Consider the following 16,735-nt stretch of genomic DNA (forward strand, 5'->3'; position numbering starts at 1 on the left):
CAATGATACTGTGATAGAAGCTGTCCTTTGTCTTGTCATAAACTAGAAGACAAGTCTGATGAGATAGAACCAGAGCTGAAGTCAAGAAGATTTGAGCTGCAAATGCACAAAGACGTAATAAGAGCACGCCGATTGGTCCAGACGGATGCTGCGGAGAAGCTTTACGCGCTAGCCTATATCGGGACGCATCATTGAGATTTTAAGAATTTACATGGATTTTGTATAAATTATTACTCTTGACGATTACAAAATAACATGGTACGGATCAATGTCACCGACTACGTGTAGGCTCGTCCTTTGCCGGCGCCGTTGAAAGACTTTGAGCGAGATGAAGTCCAGCAGAAAAGAGATCGAAGTGAAATATCTCCCTAGTTTTGTCTGGACTTACAAGGCATCACTCAATTGGCAATACTACTCGAAGTTTGTTGACCGAAGATAGCCTGCCGTCTGGTCGGCAGTATAAAGACTGCGATTCATGCTTCAGTGTATGTTGCTGAATGAATCTTGAGAGTATCGTAGCCCATCTTGAAACGCTACCGTTCTCGAATCCCAGTCAATATGCGTATGCAGCGGGCCGTGGCCTGACTCCAGTTGCATTCGCTGGAGACATGGATAGGGCAGCAAGCGAAGTGACTGTTATAAACAGAACGCTTTTGTACCAGGTACTTTCAAATTCACGTCCAAGTCCGCCCAATATGGTCGATGTTTAGTATCTTCTCAATCACTGCGATTTCCATGAACAAAGAGCTGCAAACGAGCTGTTGATCAATCTATTCAGACTCGGTCTCAAAGTACCGAGAATAAGATGGATAGAAGTTCATTGTAAAAGTGTCAGAGTGCATGATGTCGCCGAGTGGGCCGGTTGCCGTGGCATTAACTTAGTTAGGGCCGCAACTTCTGGTTGGCAGCCTCACCGTCTTTCAATTGTGTCTTTCTAGAAATTTCACCTTTATAAACGCTTCAGCTGCTGATACTCAATTCGATAATTCTTACAGAAGGCTACCTGTGATTGTCCATACAGCGTCACAACGTCGACTCCCCGGTACCTGACTGTTGACGCCGGAAAACATCCGGGCCCCACCAACAACAGTCGAGCTTCTTCAACATACTCGATCTACTGAGAAATAAGACAACCATCTTCGCAACAGATTGGCAATTTATCAACTGACGGGTGCCAACCCGGTCGCAGCGATGAAACAATCTATACTGTCCCTTGCGACACTGTTCATATCCTCATCGTGGTGTTTAGAACCAGAGCTCGCGCCATTCACCCACCCAGCCACAGCTGCTTCTACCGCACTCCCAGAATTTGCTCACGATTTTGAGTTCTTTAAACGTGACGGCAACTGTCCCGCCAATTACAATACCTGCTCAAACGAAGGCAACTCAGGGATATGTTGCAGATCGGGAACGACATGCACGGTAGACGGAGCAAATAACTACGCTTGCTGCCCGACAGGAGCAAAATGCACAGGCACACTCGGTGCGACTGCTACTGGTGGTAATGGCAATTCAGGCTCTGCAACTACGAGTGGTTTCATGTTTCCTCAAGGCACGACATCGACAACGGCGTCGAGAGCGACCATAACGGGATCAACGATACCAGGTGCAGCATTCCCTTTTGTGTATATCCCGACGACTTTCAGCAACGCCGCGAGTTGCAGTTCGTACTACTCTTTCTGTCAAGACGAGTACAGCAGCTGTATTGCCTCGCTCGGTGGGCAATATGGAGTGACTATAGTGGGCGGTGGTGGAGGGGGAGTAACGGTTCAAGGCAATACGGCGGCACCATCTGCTTCCGCCGCGGTGTCGACCTGCTCGAGTCTGAGTCGGCAAGCTTGTTATGGATTGCAGGAATCGTACTGTACCGCATTTGGCACGTCGGGTGGGACAACAACCGGTGGTCAGTTTGTTGCAGGGAATTATGCGCCAACTCGGAAGTCGAGTCTTCATGAGATCTTACTTGCTGCGGCAGCTGGGGTTGTGGGAATGTTTATATGAGCTTATGATGATGATCATCGGGCAATTGAGTGATGCTTTCTTGAATCTGTCTCTTCTTTCTAACCACTGTATATGGCACACGCGGAGTTGGTTGTACTTTTCTTTCTTTCTTTTTTTTTTTTCTGTCTTAAGATTTAGGTACATACGAATTGGAATCTTTCATACTACTAGGAGATATGTACGTTATGCCGTGGAATGTAAATAGTGGAGTTGGTGTGTGGAATGCTGAGAGATAGTTTATTCCAACATATACTGTCTCGACTTAGAGGTATCAATGAATACAGATATTGAATCGTCACCTGAAACGAAGCTATCCAGCTCAATGTTTACACGATCGGTCGCCGGGCCAGCTATCGATAAGGCCGGCCGGTACTTGCGGGGTCGATCAATCTAGTTGAAGCCTGTCAAAGACCACACTCACTTCAATAATCTGAAGTTGAGAATGAGAAAAGAATCAGACGACGATTTTTATTCAGGTCGCATTATGTGAGCTACCTAGAGCAACAGAGTATGCAATGCAAACGCATTGGAGATACATCTGTGCCTGACAGCAAGCACCGATTGACAACGCAGCTACTCCATAATTAGGCTTGATTGTCACGGCGGAAACGTTCAAGGACCCATAAAAAGAAAGAGAGCATGCTTGCACTGGGTTGCAAGTCGGAGAGAACGATAGAGGTAGAGTCTAGATGCGAATCGGCGGTCAAAGCATGATGACTTGTTTAGTGAAGCTAGGCTTGCATAGCAGGGAGGGGCAGCAAGGCCAACTCACCGAGTCATGGGCCGTCGTGAACATTCTACGATTCTAGACAGTTTCTTGTCCAGAAAGAAATGAGAAACCAGCCATTCAATTATTTCCTCTGATCTTCCTCTGATCTACTGAATATACTTTTCTCATTTGAAACAACATACAAGGGTCAATGGTTGCGGTGGTGACGATTGGCGGATAGTATCACGAAATCGGGTGGTTGGTAAAAAGAGGCTGGGAGCACACCCAACCACGATAACCACCACGTGAATTCTTCTTCTGACTTTTCTCATTCTTGGATTCTTCTTTTCTTTTCTACTCACATTCCAAGTACAATATACAATTTCACAATATTTGACATTTTTACGATTGTTGACGATATCTACGGTATTCCCAGTATCTACTTATACTGGCAACTATTCTTTGGTGGGACGTCACATACCTGGCTGTTCTATCACCACTAGATCAAACAGTCAATTAACACACATCAACGGGCGCAATGCGTTCCTTTTCCTCCATTCCCTTCCTCACACTCTTCGCTGCCATAACGCAGCCAGCCTGCTCGCAAATAGTCACAGCCTTGCCATACGACATTGCACTCGAGCAACGTGCCTGCGCCAACCCATGCGGTTACTACGCACAGCTATGCTGCACTTCCTCACAAACATGTATAACAAACAACCTCGGCCAGGCCGAATGTTCTAATGGAGGTGGTAACTCTGGCTCGGGATCATGGCAGTACTTCACCACCACATACACGCAAACAGATCTTTCGACAGTCACGTCTGTCTACAGCAGCTATGTCACTACTCCACCCACCGCGACGACTACCTGCGCAGTGTCCCTGGGCCAATCTACCTGTGGCACAACCTGCTGTAGTGCCTCTGAGACATGCGAGAACGGCGTGTGTGTGGCTGGAGCTTCGTCAGAAGAGGCTCCAACAGGCACCGCGACACCAGCTCTTCGTCCAACGAGCAGTGGTGCAGAGACCATCACGGCGACTCAATCGGCCACCACGACTGTGGCGTTTATTGCCCCGGTGTCGACGAATGGTACTACAGTCATTTCTGAAGCGGACCACGGCGGTGGTCTCAGCGGCGGCGCTATTGCTGGAATTGTCATTGGTGTAATTGCGGGTGTATTCCTGCTGATTCTGCTATGTGCTTGTTTGTGTGTTCGAGGTGCTATTGATGGATTGCTCGCGCTTCTTGGTCTTCGACCCCGACGACGCAAGGAAACTACCTATGTCGAGGAACGCATTTCTCACCATTCCCACGGCGAAGCGCCACCCCCGCGACGGACGTGGTTCGGTACTCGCCCGTCTCGTCCGCCGCGGACGGATGATAATGGTAAATCTGGCCTGGGTTGGCTCGGATGGTTTGCCATTATTGCTGGAGCGCTTGCATTGTGTCTGGGACTTCGGAGACGGAAACACGAAGATGAGAAGAGCGAGTATAGCTATGGTCCTGGAAGTTCATATTATTATTACAGTGACTATTACAGCGGAAGTAAGTTCGATCCCTCCCCTGAAATCTGCCAGAGATGAGACTAACAACATGATCAGGTAGCGAACAATCAGATGACCGACAGACGCGACATACTCGCGACTCGAGAAGATCTCGATCCCAACGGTGATAGACACGCTGCATTCCACTGCATGTTACGCTCATATATATCTCGCATGAAGGCGTTATGATGTTTTTCCTTTCCTCCGGATTGTCGACCTGGAAGTGCTCCTGAAGATTTTCCTGGTTTTTTCCTTCAGACTTTTCCTCTCATGTTGCCAATGACTGATGTAAATATTGAATGATCAAAAGGGTATGAATTGATGTATGCTAGCCAAGATGAATGAAAAATCTCATGAATATCAAGATTGTAGTGACATATGTAGATGCAATGTGATGCAATGTAAGGTAAGTGACTTTAGTGAATTGCCCAATTATTCAGGCTCGCCCATCTCTGGAATGCTGATTGGCTGGATCCTAATCTACACCACATACGGCTAGTGTTACTATATCTGGTTAGTAACCCTGGTCAGATTGCGTCGATTCGTCCAGCGTTGACGAATTATGAGTTGGATGAATATAGAGCTGAAGACTAACTACTCAGAAAAATTACTTACATGAATCCGGATCTAAGGATACGGTACCATGAGCTTAAATGAAGAGTGTCCTAGCACATCCGCAGAAGCCGTCGAGACTCGAGGCGACCCCGGACGAAAAGACAGAGAACGTATTATTACAGGCTGACGAGCTGAGAGCTAGACTGAGTAGGGGCCAAATTCAAGCGGCTCCCACGTAGATCGCAGAGCGAAGTTCATAGGCTGATAAAGTGAGATAACGTTCGTGAAGACGGTTGAACACGATACGGATAGTCTCGTCTCTCATGTATTGCAATGATTATAAGACGCACACAGCCGTGACGCTGATTCCGTCATGATTGCAGTCCGCACACAGCGTAAGTAGGTACCCGGCGGTAGCCAAGTGAGAGAAGCTTAAGAGGCAGAAAAAATGCCAATTAATAATCTTGAAAGTAGATTAACGTAAATGGATCGCCAGGCGGAATTTCAAGAGAAAGTGAGAGCCTAAGGCTGCCAGCGTAAAACGCCCCGCCTGGCGCTAGTCGAAGGACGTCCCGAACTCACCGATCCTCTTGCGCTCTCGGCACTTCTTCACCTTCGCACTCCTCCCACTACCCATTTATTCTCACTTGCCTCGCAACCACTGAGTCAGCTCTCATTTGACAACTGCTACAAATCTAAGGGAATTTTTTTTGTTTCATGTATACAGCACACAACTTATACTGGTCCTGACAGTGGTGATCCGACCCAGGAGGACAGTGACGATTTTCTTTCCCTTGGCCTTTCCTGCAACCCCAGCCAACATTCTCCGCCCTCGGAGACATCGCACACTTTTCCGATAAACCAAAACATTCGCTCAAAGCGAGTCTGAGCAGCCATGTTGCAGACTCAGACTCAACACGTTTTCTCCCACCAGCATCAATATCCGCAGGCCGAGCCGTCGTGGTTGCATCAGCAGCAACATCACCAACCCCAGCATCATCCACAGCAGCAACAGCACTCATCGCTTGCCGCACAACAACATGCCCAAGCACAGGCTGCCGCTGCCGCTGCCGCCGCCGCCGCTCAGCAGCAACATTACAATCGCATCGCAATGGCAGGGAATGGATCGGGCGCTGGTAACCAGGGACAGGGCGCTGGCAACCACGGTGCAGGCTTGAACGCAGATGGTTCATCCCTTTCAGCTGGCGCTGGTATGGATGGCAATATTAGTGAGGAGAGCCGTCGAGTCTTTATTTGGGTTGCAGAGCTGCTTGATCCCAATCGACGAGAAACTGCTTTGATGGAACTCAGCAAGAAGCGTGAGCAAGTTCCGGAACTCGCTCTCGTCATCTGGCACTCTTTTGGTATGTACGTCAGTCATTATTTTGAGAGCCATCCGCTGACTTCTGATTCGTAGGCGTTATGACTGCGTTGCTGCAAGAGATTATTTCCGTCTACCCATTGTTGAACCCTTCGCAGTTGACGGCCGCTGCCTCGAACCGGGTTTGCAACGCGTTGGCGTTACTTCAGTGTGTTGCTTCACATAACGATACCCGAACTCTGTTTTTGAACGGTACGTATCTCTTGTGACCATTCCATTTTAACACTAGCTAACAACGGTTTTAGCACACATCCCGTTGTTTCTCTACCCCTTCCTCAATACTACTTCCAAGTCTCGTCCATTCGAGTACTTGCGCCTGACATCCCTCGGCGTCATTGGTGCACTCGTCAAGAATGACTCTTCCGATGTGATCAACTTTCTGCTCACAACCGAGATCATTCCACTCTGTCTTCGCATTATGGAGACCGGTTCAGAGCTTAGCAAGACTGTTGCCATCTTCATTGTTCAGAAAATCCTTTTGGACGACTTGGGCTTAAATTATATCTGTGCTACTTATGAGCGCTTCTACGCCGTCGGCACTGTTTTGAGCAACATGGTGACTCAGCTTGTTGAGCAGCAAACTGTGCGACTTTTAAAACATGTAGTCCGCTGTTTCTTGAGGTGAGTTTAGCAGGAAAATCCAGTGATACAAAGATGGTCAACTAATTATTATGGTTAGACTGAGTGACAATAGCCGTGCTCGCGAGGCCTTACGGCAGTGTCTTCCGGAACCTCTCCGCGACGCGACGTTTTCGTCAGTCCTTCGCGATGACGCTGCTACCAAACGTTGCTTGGCGCAGCTACTAATCAATCTTTCGGATAATGTGGACGCCGGAAGTGCTACTGGTGCCTCTATGTGAATGGACAGATTTTTACGCATACCAATATCCTCATCCATAGGATGATGAAACTTCACGACCTGCATGGAACGGTAAATGGCGAACTCGGATATATGTTTCTTCATTTGATCTTCTATTTCGTCTTTTTCTATTATCGGATTTATTACTTTCTCGGAAATGACGTGCGAAAAGAACGATCGTCAATCTTCAGTTTCGTGGTGGAATCGACTTTGACGGACATGCCTGTTACGAAACGGCTGAACTATTTCGCCCTGCAATCTGGAAGACTATCTATTTCGTGCACATATGCATGATTCTAGGAATGTTTCGTTGGTTTACAAGAAATGGTCGGTATAATGATTCTTCGGGGTGCTTTCATTCTCATTTTTGAAGCTTTTCCTCCCTTCTCCCCTGCATTATACGGTTGCTGTGTTTATTGATATTCTTCACTTACCCTTCCTGCGCTATAGAGTTTAGCTACACGAGTGATACCAGGATGTTTGCTTTTGCATTTCTATTTGTTTGATCATGTATTCTTCCCTTCAACGATTTTGCGACAAGGACGACCAGACGGTCTTCGAATACTGATCTTGGTGCAGTTGGTGTCATCTATTCGAAGGTCGACTGCTCTGTTCGGCATGGCAGAAGGACGACATGAATATTTTCCTGGAAAGTTGACGACGGACCCGGCGTTTACCTCGATTCACAAATTGTTTTTATCCTTGCTGTCATCTTTACTTTCCTGCTTGCACAAAGAAAATCCTTGCTATGTTGTACTCTACCAAAATCTTGCGTCTTGTGTTCTGTCATCATTATGAGAGGAAGCATTCCAGATAGGAAGACATTTGGCTGCCTTCTAGATGCTTTGTTTCTCAGGTCTACGTTGTTTCTCTGCTTCAATTCAATGTCTATTATGTCCTTAGGCATATGGTTGTAGCTCGTTGGATTTTCCATTGAGTGACCAGTTATCCTCATGGCACATTGCCACATTGTCATATTATTATCTATCAAAATATAATAGTTCACTTACTTCATTTTTCTGCTCAAATCAAACCATTCATACTGAAGCACATCACGTGACCATAAACCAGATATAACTGAAACAGGACTAGCGCAGCAGCAATCGCGCCAAGATCTAAGGCAACAAGGCCAACACGCTGTCGCCCCTAAAAGAAAAACTCCGGGAGGAAAGAGCAGCCCGCGATCTCGTCGCGCTTGCGAGATCCGTTCGTTCACTTATCGAATTTCAGAGTCCGTCCCTCCGCGTTTCTTCCTGACATTCTTGAATTCATTACATTATATTCAGACTATCCATTAGGCTTAGTATTTTCTTTATCCTTGCCTACCTTTTTTTTTTCTATTATCTTACTCATCCATCCCCTCAGGAAAAAGTGCAAAAACGTCATTAATCCCAAAGCTCCATCCCGTTCGCGACAAAAAAAAATAACGAGAGATCTCGAGCACCGCGCTCCACCGCCACGCCCACCATCCATCATGGTATCGCGAAAGCGAGCTCACTCCGAAATGGAGACGGCGGCGGCGTCCTCCACGAAACAGCAGGAAGAGCCGAGTCTTTTCCAACGGATTCGGAATTGCTGGGAATTCGCTTCGTTGATGCAGTATATCTTCTTTTTTGGGAAGATTATGAAGATTGATGAGGATTTGGGTGTTGAGGTATATCTTTCTGTCGTCGTTGAAGCATGTATATGGGTATTAATATATATCACGTATAGGACTTGGAGATGGAATGCCTCAAACCCGAGCCTTCGGAGAAGCTTATGGAAATCGGATTGGCGCTGCTTAAATTCGTCTCGTCGCATCGCGGATTAACGTATGATACTTCCGTGGAGATTCGATACAATCAGAGAACTGACACAGTCTTACGAACAGGTTCGACAATTTCGACGAATATACGCGTCGCCAATACAATGCCAAAGCCCCTCACCTCGTCAACCCTTTCGGATACGATGAAGAGCCGAACAAGTTCAGAGATTTCGATGTGTTTTTGAAATTAAAAGTACTACATCAATTGTCGCTCTGGACATTCTGGAATCCGGATCGCATCCGAGAGAAGATGCCTGAGCAGCGGGAGATAGATCAGACGCAATGGGTTTGTGCTTCCAGTCTACGAGGTAGAAAACTTTGGCTGACACGCGTATAGAGAATTGAAGAATTTGGTTGGGATAGTAAGGACCGGATTTACTACGTCCTAGATGACAACCGTCTATATCGTCGCACCGATCCGGCTATTCCTCCACCAGCCGCTGCTAAACCAAAAGCGAATTCTAAGAAGGCTAGAGCTGCCGCTAGAGCTGCGAAGCGTAGAAGACTTTCTGCCAAAGCTGAAGAAGAAAACGATGAGGATGTCGGTGAAACCGAGAAGAGTTCGATTGAAGAACCAACACCTGAGTTCAAGTGGGAGTGTTTAGCAACCAACTTGTCCGAATACCAAGAATTCATTGATTCCTTACAAAAGACTAGAGACCCGAACGAGAAGTCACTTCGAAATCGTCTTGTGGAAGGAGTTCTCCCCATTGTTGGAAAAGCCGCTGAAGCAGAAGAGCGCAAACGGCAGAAACGAGAGAAGGAGCTATTCAATATGCAATTGCTGGCTGGCGCCAAACGTTCCAGTCGTCTGGCTGAGAAGCAAGACAAAGAGCGACGCGATAGGGAGGCGATGGAAGCAGCTCGCAAGCGCGAAATGGAGCTTGCCGCTGCACGCAAGGAACAGGAAATCCAACACAAGATGGAAAAAGAACGACAGAACCGTATCATGACCCGGGAGCGTCGAATCAAGGAGAGAGAATCGAAACGTATACTTCACGAAGAAGAAATGGCACGATTAGAAGAGGAACAGAAGAAGCTCGAGTCTGGAGAGGGTCGAGTCTCGGAAAGACAGATCAAAGCTGAATTGGATAAGCGAAGGAAGGAAATGGAAGAGCTTGCGGAAGAGGATCAATGGATTTTTGATTGCTCTGGTTGTGGTGTTCACGGGGAAAACATTGTAAGTCTTCTCAACGAAATGTGGTACACCGTATTGCTCACAGTTTTAATCAGGATGATGGTTCACATTGCGTCGCTTGCGAACGTTGCAACGTCTGGCAACACAGTAGTTGCTTGGGTATTTCGCAAGACGAGGCCGAGAAGGATGACTTTCACTTTGTCTGCGCCGATTGCAAGCGCAAAGAAGAGGAAGCCAGCCGACCAAAGATCCCTCCTTTGAAATTCCGTATCGGATCTGCTTCACCAGCAACCACTACCGCTCCAGCCGCGAAGGAGGGGGAACAAAGCCCGTTAGCGTCAAAGGTCTCATTACCTGCACCTGCACCGTCAAACGCAACAGCCTTCCCTCAACGTCCTGCTTTACCACCAAATCAACCACAGTTTGGAGCACCAACCTCTCCTGAACGTCGCTTTCAACCCGCTACCAATGGGGGTTCTTTTGCAGCGCCTGGATCCCCGTCCAAGGGGAGTGTTGGTCCTGCATCATCTCCGTTGAGTTCCCTACCTGAGCCTGCGTACATTCAGCGGCAGCAGCCAGTACAACACTCGTCAGCGGCCCTACAAGGAATTCTTTCCAACAACCCCTTATCATCTCACCGCCCATCATCCTCACACTCCGTTCAAAGTCAGGTGCACCCTTCACCCATTCAAAATCGTCCTTCAATGTCACCAACCCAGGGGAATCGTGATGTTGGACCTTTAGCCGGGTTTCCTCCTTCAGCCATCTCTAATGGATCGGTACCGACGACACCATACGGACAACATCGGCCAATAGCCCGACCCCAAGATCGGAATATCCCATCTTTTCCGAGTATAGACCAACGTACAGCATCCTTCTCCGAGTCGTTCCCTTCCCACACTCCACCACCACCTGGATCTCAAAATAATATGAGCTTCTCTGGTCTCAGCCCGACCAAGAACAACTCGCCGCGGCCCGTGACAGCAAGCAGTGTCAGCAGTGCATCGGTCTTACCTCCAATTCACAGACTCGAGCCCAGTCCCAAACTCATGGGACGTAGTTCGGTGGACGCGCCTATTCCGCCTCCAGTCAAAACGATGACTCCGGAACAGGAAGGACGTCGACAGCGTGAGAATCAGGTTGCGGCAGGACACGACTCGACTTATACTATTACTGGCACAACTCTGCCACCGTTGTCGTCTTGGAACACGACTCCATCTCAGAATAATGTACAACAACCGTCATCCTTACCACCTCTCGGCCCCAACACGCAGGACCAGAACAACGGTGTGAACGGGCATTAACCTTGGTTTTGTTTTTCCCCCCTTTCTTTTTGGTTGATCCAAAAGCATGTATTGCATATTATATGACTAGATTATAATTATCATTGGGTTAGATGGACGTCTAGAATGGGACGTATTACTTGCATTCGTCACAATCAAATCGTTTGTATTTCTGGGATCAGATTCGTGTAGAATTTTTATAGCCTGTATTGCATTTGTTTCCTTGGTACACTGATGTTACGAAGGGGAGCGCGGTATATATGCATGGTTTTTGATGGTGAAGTCCTATAAGCTGCTCTCAATTGGAGTTCAGTATACTCCTTGGTAGATATGGTTGATTGAGGTCTTTATCAGTTTTAGGTATATGCATTATAGCTATGCCTGCTCATGTATGCGATTAACATGGATCCACAGGTAGATATATCGATCAGTCAATATAGCTACCTACTTAGGTACACCGATATCGATGCATATATGAATACACATGCATGTCTTGCATTCATGAGAGGATGTATCACTCCATGCTTTGAGGATACTCATTGATGTCTAGGTACTACATGTTAGCCTTCTACGTTGTACCTGATTCATCAGCCCTATCGATAATCATTCGCTATGTCGTTAATGGCTATGTAGAAAATGCTCATAACCTGTATTATCACGATTCACTTCCCAGTGCTCGACCTGTATATGATGATATATCAACTATCGATTGCTTGGTATGCGATATGCATGGACGACGGCTAGAGAAGTGGGGTTTGGACAGTCACGTTCTCAATCGGACCGTGTAGAATCTAATCAGGACCAGCTACGACCTGGTTTCTTATAAGAATATCAGTAAAGTAGTAGATTTTAAAATTTGAAGGATCTGATAAGTCGGATAGCTACAGGAGTAATGGTGTGAGTAGATACAGTTCAGTATCTTGCATTGTCGGTCTAGTCTGTAGCCCTAGAGGTATATTCATTACATCCACATCGATGTTGTTACCTCTATAGATCTGTTTACGTAACTTTGTATAAATCAATTTATTCTGTTCATTCTATGCACTAAAATTTTGACACTTGTACACACAACATTGAACAAACCACTGCCACAGATACTAAACACCTCACATAGAACAACCTCAGTTTAGACTACAAAATAAGCAATAGCACAATACGATATATCACATTTTGTTCCTGCCATTCAGAATATAAATCTGGAAATCTGGATGTACTAACCGAGCATCACTACCTAACGTACACAACTATAGCAAAAGCAACGCATAGATAACTAGTCCTCATCCTGGGATTTCAAGTACATTCCTATTTGGGTATATAATGCGTATTATACTCCAGGATCAGCCACTTGGTACAGATTTGGGATATTTAGGCTTAAAACTCTGATATCCGAAGTATACCCATACACATACAAAGAGGGCGCGTAGTTGACATCACCGAGCCAAGCCTTTTGATCAATATCAAAAGAACTTTATTTTATCATGTTCAACGCCTCCCGGACTTCCCCGCACCTATCATGGGGCTGGGATTTGCCCCATGAAATAGGTGGGTATGGGTTCATTGATTCGCAAACTACAGGGGAGATCCCTGTCTCGAGCATGTGCCGAACCCTGCTTTTCTCAACCACACCACTGAATTAAATACATACATACATATATATTCATAAATTACGCATAATACTCATCTAGGGCAACAGCATGCTAATCAGCGGCCGTGTCACTGACAGGCATCCGGCACACGGTTATGAAACCCCTAATCATGGCCTTGGGTAACAGGGCACTAGGAATTGGGGACTATGTACTACGCAAAAGATAGAAGAGATAAATCCGAGACAGCCAAAATGTGAAGTTTTGTGCAGGGTATTATGCACTCAATCTACCCCCATGTCAACTTTTATGAATGGATCAATTGAGGGTGGGGAGGGGGGGTTTCCTGGTCAGTCGGATTCGAATTCGAGGTTCATATATGCACATATGCATATTGAATATTTACTGCGCCGTTAGGCTGGAGACGAACTGTCTAGGGTCATGGTGACTCGAGTGTGTACTTGACATGGGTATGTTGCAGTTACTAGTTAGTAGATTACGATGGTTGAACAGATTATTGATTAGTTATCAGCCATAGTCTATCCAAGTACTCTTAGTGCTCATTCAAGAATCAAGATCCTCCAGGATCGCATAGATCTCTAGCTGCAGGCCCTAAACGAAAGTACGTAGTATAATCCTTGCAAATGTCCAAATTTACAGCACAATTTCATTGACAACTCTTCACCTCATACAAAGATATTGAACATGAACCGAGATTTGACATCCTTCTGCTGTCGAGTTCCTTTGTATGCACTCGGCCCAAATTCTGAAAGACAATTTTATTATTGACTAGATTTCGATCTCTCTTGAGGATTGTAGCTAGCCAGATCCCGATCGACTGATTTGCGATGCTAAAAGTGAGATTTAGTGAAGCTTCAGCTGTCAACTCGAGAATAATAAATGACACGATACATAATCCGAGTTCTGAAAAGCCGCATTTCACTAATCACACTACGTACTAGACCACTTCAGGACTTGCCTCTCCGCTGGGAAGCTCACGAGGTAACAGTGAATAAAACTACATACACGTAAACCCTTCTTAGGCACTTTGCAGGCCAGTCATGACCCTTGACGATGAACCGAAAAATGAGGCTCATACATCCGGTGTCTACTACTGGGACCACTATCATATGTATCCCCACATCTGTACATCACTAGTTCAGGCAATTCGACTAAGTATCAGTCATTCGGGGACCATACTTCTATCTTATGGAGATCAAGTCTAAGCCGTCACTATCGCGGGGAATACCTAGATCCACTTTCCGGGGACACAGTAGAGCGGCTATCTGGTCAAGCAGATTTGGAATTGAGGGTCAATGTGATAGATGATGTACAACATGGCGTCAATATGTACTCTTACATGTTCTAGTACAAAGTACTACCATTGATACCTGACAACCAGTACGGTAACACGGACACGTTCTCAAAAGTGTCATATGTACGGAGTACATTCGGCAAAGGCTTTCCCCAGAAACTCTAATAACGGGATTTTTGGTATTCATGGACTTCCTATGTCATGTCCGAGAAAGTATGTATGTATGGATGTGTTTAGACTTTCTGAGGACAGCTCGGAGATGTCAAGCTCTAATACATACGAAGGTGCATCCTGACGGGCATTGGATAGGCAATTTGAGATTGTCAGCCTAACACATCAGCGTGACCGGTCCGGCAGCGGAGCACTGCGGTATCTGGTCATATGTAGTAGTAGTTACGAGAGTAATGCTACCAACTAATCAACTAAGTGTGATTTACGATAAGCTTAGTCATATGCCACTTAGAAGTTAAGTTAGTCTTTGATCTTAAGAATCGGCTAGATATTCGACGGGGGGTCGCAGATCAAAGTCAAAATGCTAGAAACTGGCGACCAATCAGATTCAGATTGATTGAAGGTCTCGGGGCAAGCCTTGTCTACTCCGTACGGACAGCTCCGAGTCTCCGACTCGGTCTCGGGACGAGGCCAATCACGCACCGCCGGATAATAACTACTCCATGCTTTTTTGTCTATCACGAGGTAGTACGCATTAATAGTAAAAACTTTCATTTCCTAACCGCTTTTGGCCACGGAGCGTCTGGTTATGATTCGCGATAGGAAGTTGAGAGCGGGCGGCTACGTACCGTACTCATAGAGCGCTTGTAAATGACGGTCATGCGCGGGAAGACATGGCAGAATATACGGTGGAAGTACTTGGAAGAATGTACATAATAACTACGTGGCTCAACGGTTGGGTGAGCTGACGGTAAGACATATGGCGGTCACAGATGTAGTTGAATCATTATGATCTTCGACAGGGAAGCAACGTGAATCATTTGCATAAAATCAAGCGATTGGCCACCGGTTCTTGAGTTATACACGACGTGAACGTGACAGGCTGCATATACAGTACAACGGCGCCAATATGTCACCGGCTAGGCGTGATTAGGTTGGCGGTTCTCATTATCATTAGTCAGGAGCGATATGCAGGGTTCAGCACTAGCTCCGTACTGTGGCTTAGTCTAGATGTGTTATGGGCCCACTTGGTCTGACGCTCAAAAAATATGTGATACAACCCGGTATGTAAAACCTTCTTTGTAATTGTATTACGCCTCGATACATCTCCACTGGAGGAAACAAGACTAGGCATATTCTGGACTAAACCCCGCATACGTCCTTGTACTAGTACAGCACAGTAACCTCAATCAACATACATTTTCGTGCGCAGTGTCTCAGGATTGCATCACGCATATAAGCAGCAGAATCTGGATGATCACTGGATTCCGATACTCTGACTGTACCATGCAGGCCATGCTGTTCTGTCTTTGATTCTTTGATCCCTGTTTAGTAAGCTACAATTGCATTCGGTCAATATGGAAACCTGGAAGGCACCGGATAAATATCCAGCCTTACGGCATAAACCTTGGTACTCAAGTATAACGAGTCGAGCCAATGTCTCTACATAAGATTCGTTTCACCTGCTTGTAGCCACCACCGTCACGAAACCCAGCTAGGAGAGTATCAACCTCTGGGATTTTGCCCGACGAGATCGGGTCAAAGGTAGCTGGGCAAGGCAGTCATCATATCGGTCATGACGGAGAGAATTCATGAGAATAATCAAATCAGAATCCAAGGCCAAGATTTTTAGTTCGATTTTATATCCATGTCAAGAGGCTTCAAACTCATAGCGGACCCCCCTGTTCCATGTCGACGATCATGTCCCGTGATTGCCACATGGCCCTTTTAGCCTCTCCTGTCCGTTTTGGGATACTGGTCGAATCAAGGGTTCTGGGAGAAAAGGGGAGCCATTAGGATGCTCGATCTGCCGATCCTAACTGACTAGCCCAGCCTCTAGCCAAGTCCGTGACAAGCAAACTATCAAAGAAAAAAGGTGTCTCCACCAGTTTCTGGAGAAGGGTCTGAACATAGTCATACTGGTACTAAACAAGACTAATCAAGTGTTTGACCTTTTGGTTCGACAAATCAATAAAATCGGCTGGAGGTCTGGATCGTTTACTCTCCAGATGGCCTCGAGTAGACCTTCCGCCGATGAGCAGGGAAAGGCTGTTCATATGATGTTCTAGTTTATCAGCCACCGAGTACAAGATACGGGTGAACCAAAAATTGGATATCATTCTGGCGTTACACAGTTACACAGGTACAGCCGTCGCTCCCGTCAAGGGACTAGCTTTATTGAATGTATGTGATATCAAAATATCGTCAAAACGAGATCTTCCCGACATGACTCTTCAATATTTCAGTCTGCGCAAGAACGACGTATCTATATCGACTCATGCTCATTCGACTAGAGTGATCGACGGCCAATACCGAAGAAGTAAGGGAATTTCCTTACACCGAAAATAGGATCTAAGCACGCAATCAAAGGGGGATAGCTTCGGTATCGC

The 16,735-nt window shown here is 46.4% G+C and overlaps 4 protein-coding genes across 4 annotated transcripts, besides 2 other annotated features; all 4 read left to right on the plus strand.

The window, feature by feature from the left end:
- Positions 1-995: 995 nt before the first annotated feature.
- On the plus strand, positions 996-2,059 carry TSTA_076600 (uncharacterized protein). Its single transcript, XM_002341640.1, has 2 exons — positions 996-1,663; positions 1,688-2,059. The coding sequence occupies exons 1-2, from the start codon at positions 1,192-1,194 to the stop codon at positions 1,999-2,001; spliced, it is 786 nt and encodes a 261-aa protein (XP_002341681.1). The 5' UTR covers positions 996-1,191; the 3' UTR covers positions 2,002-2,059.
- Positions 2,060-3,248: 1,189 nt separating this feature from the next.
- TSTA_076610 (uncharacterized protein) lies at positions 3,249-4,588 on the plus strand (the record flags this gene model as incomplete). The annotated part of the gene is made up of 2 exons (XM_002341641.1): positions 3,249-4,257; positions 4,314-4,588. 2 exons carry the CDS (start codon positions 3,249-3,251, stop codon positions 4,382-4,384), a joined length of 1,080 nt encoding a protein of 359 aa, XP_002341682.1. The 3' UTR covers positions 4,385-4,588.
- Positions 4,589-5,706: 1,118 nt separating this feature from the next.
- On the plus strand, positions 5,707-8,059 carry TSTA_076620 (cell differentiation protein (Rcd1), putative; the record flags this gene model as incomplete). The annotated part of the gene is made up of 4 exons (XM_002341642.1): positions 5,707-6,175; positions 6,229-6,384; positions 6,438-6,813; positions 6,872-8,059. The coding sequence occupies 4 exons, from the start codon at positions 5,707-5,709 to the stop codon at positions 7,050-7,052; spliced, it is 1,182 nt and encodes a 393-aa protein (XP_002341683.1). The 3' UTR covers positions 7,053-8,059.
- Positions 5,778-5,828: a microsatellite.
- Positions 5,866-5,894: a microsatellite.
- A 408-nt stretch (positions 8,060-8,467) lies between the features above and the next one.
- On the plus strand, positions 8,468-11,297 carry TSTA_076630 (PHD finger domain protein, putative; the record flags this gene model as incomplete). Its single annotated transcript, XM_002341643.1, has 5 exons — positions 8,468-8,705; positions 8,765-8,862; positions 8,922-9,141; positions 9,193-10,035; positions 10,089-11,297. Exons 1-5 carry the CDS (start codon positions 8,526-8,528, stop codon positions 11,295-11,297), a joined length of 2,550 nt encoding a protein of 849 aa, XP_002341684.1. The 5' UTR covers positions 8,468-8,525.
- Positions 11,298-16,735: the final 5,438 nt, after the last annotated feature.

Source organism: Talaromyces stipitatus, genomic scaffold (genome assembly GCF_000003125.1).
Source record: "Talaromyces stipitatus ATCC 10500 scf_1105507295523 genomic scaffold, whole genome shotgun sequence".
Taxonomy (NCBI): domain Eukaryota; kingdom Fungi; phylum Ascomycota; class Eurotiomycetes; order Eurotiales; family Trichocomaceae; genus Talaromyces; species Talaromyces stipitatus.

Bases quoted from the DNA above. Each gene is read 5' to 3' on its own strand.
- TSTA_076600 (XM_002341640.1), top strand. From the start codon at position 1,192: ATGAAACAATCTATACTGTCCCTTGCGACACTGTTCATATCCTCATCG. The intron at 1,664-1,687 runs GTTCGTACTACT...CTTTCTGTCAAG, and splicing joins CAGCAACGCCGCGAGTTGCA to ACGAGTACAGCAGCTGTATT.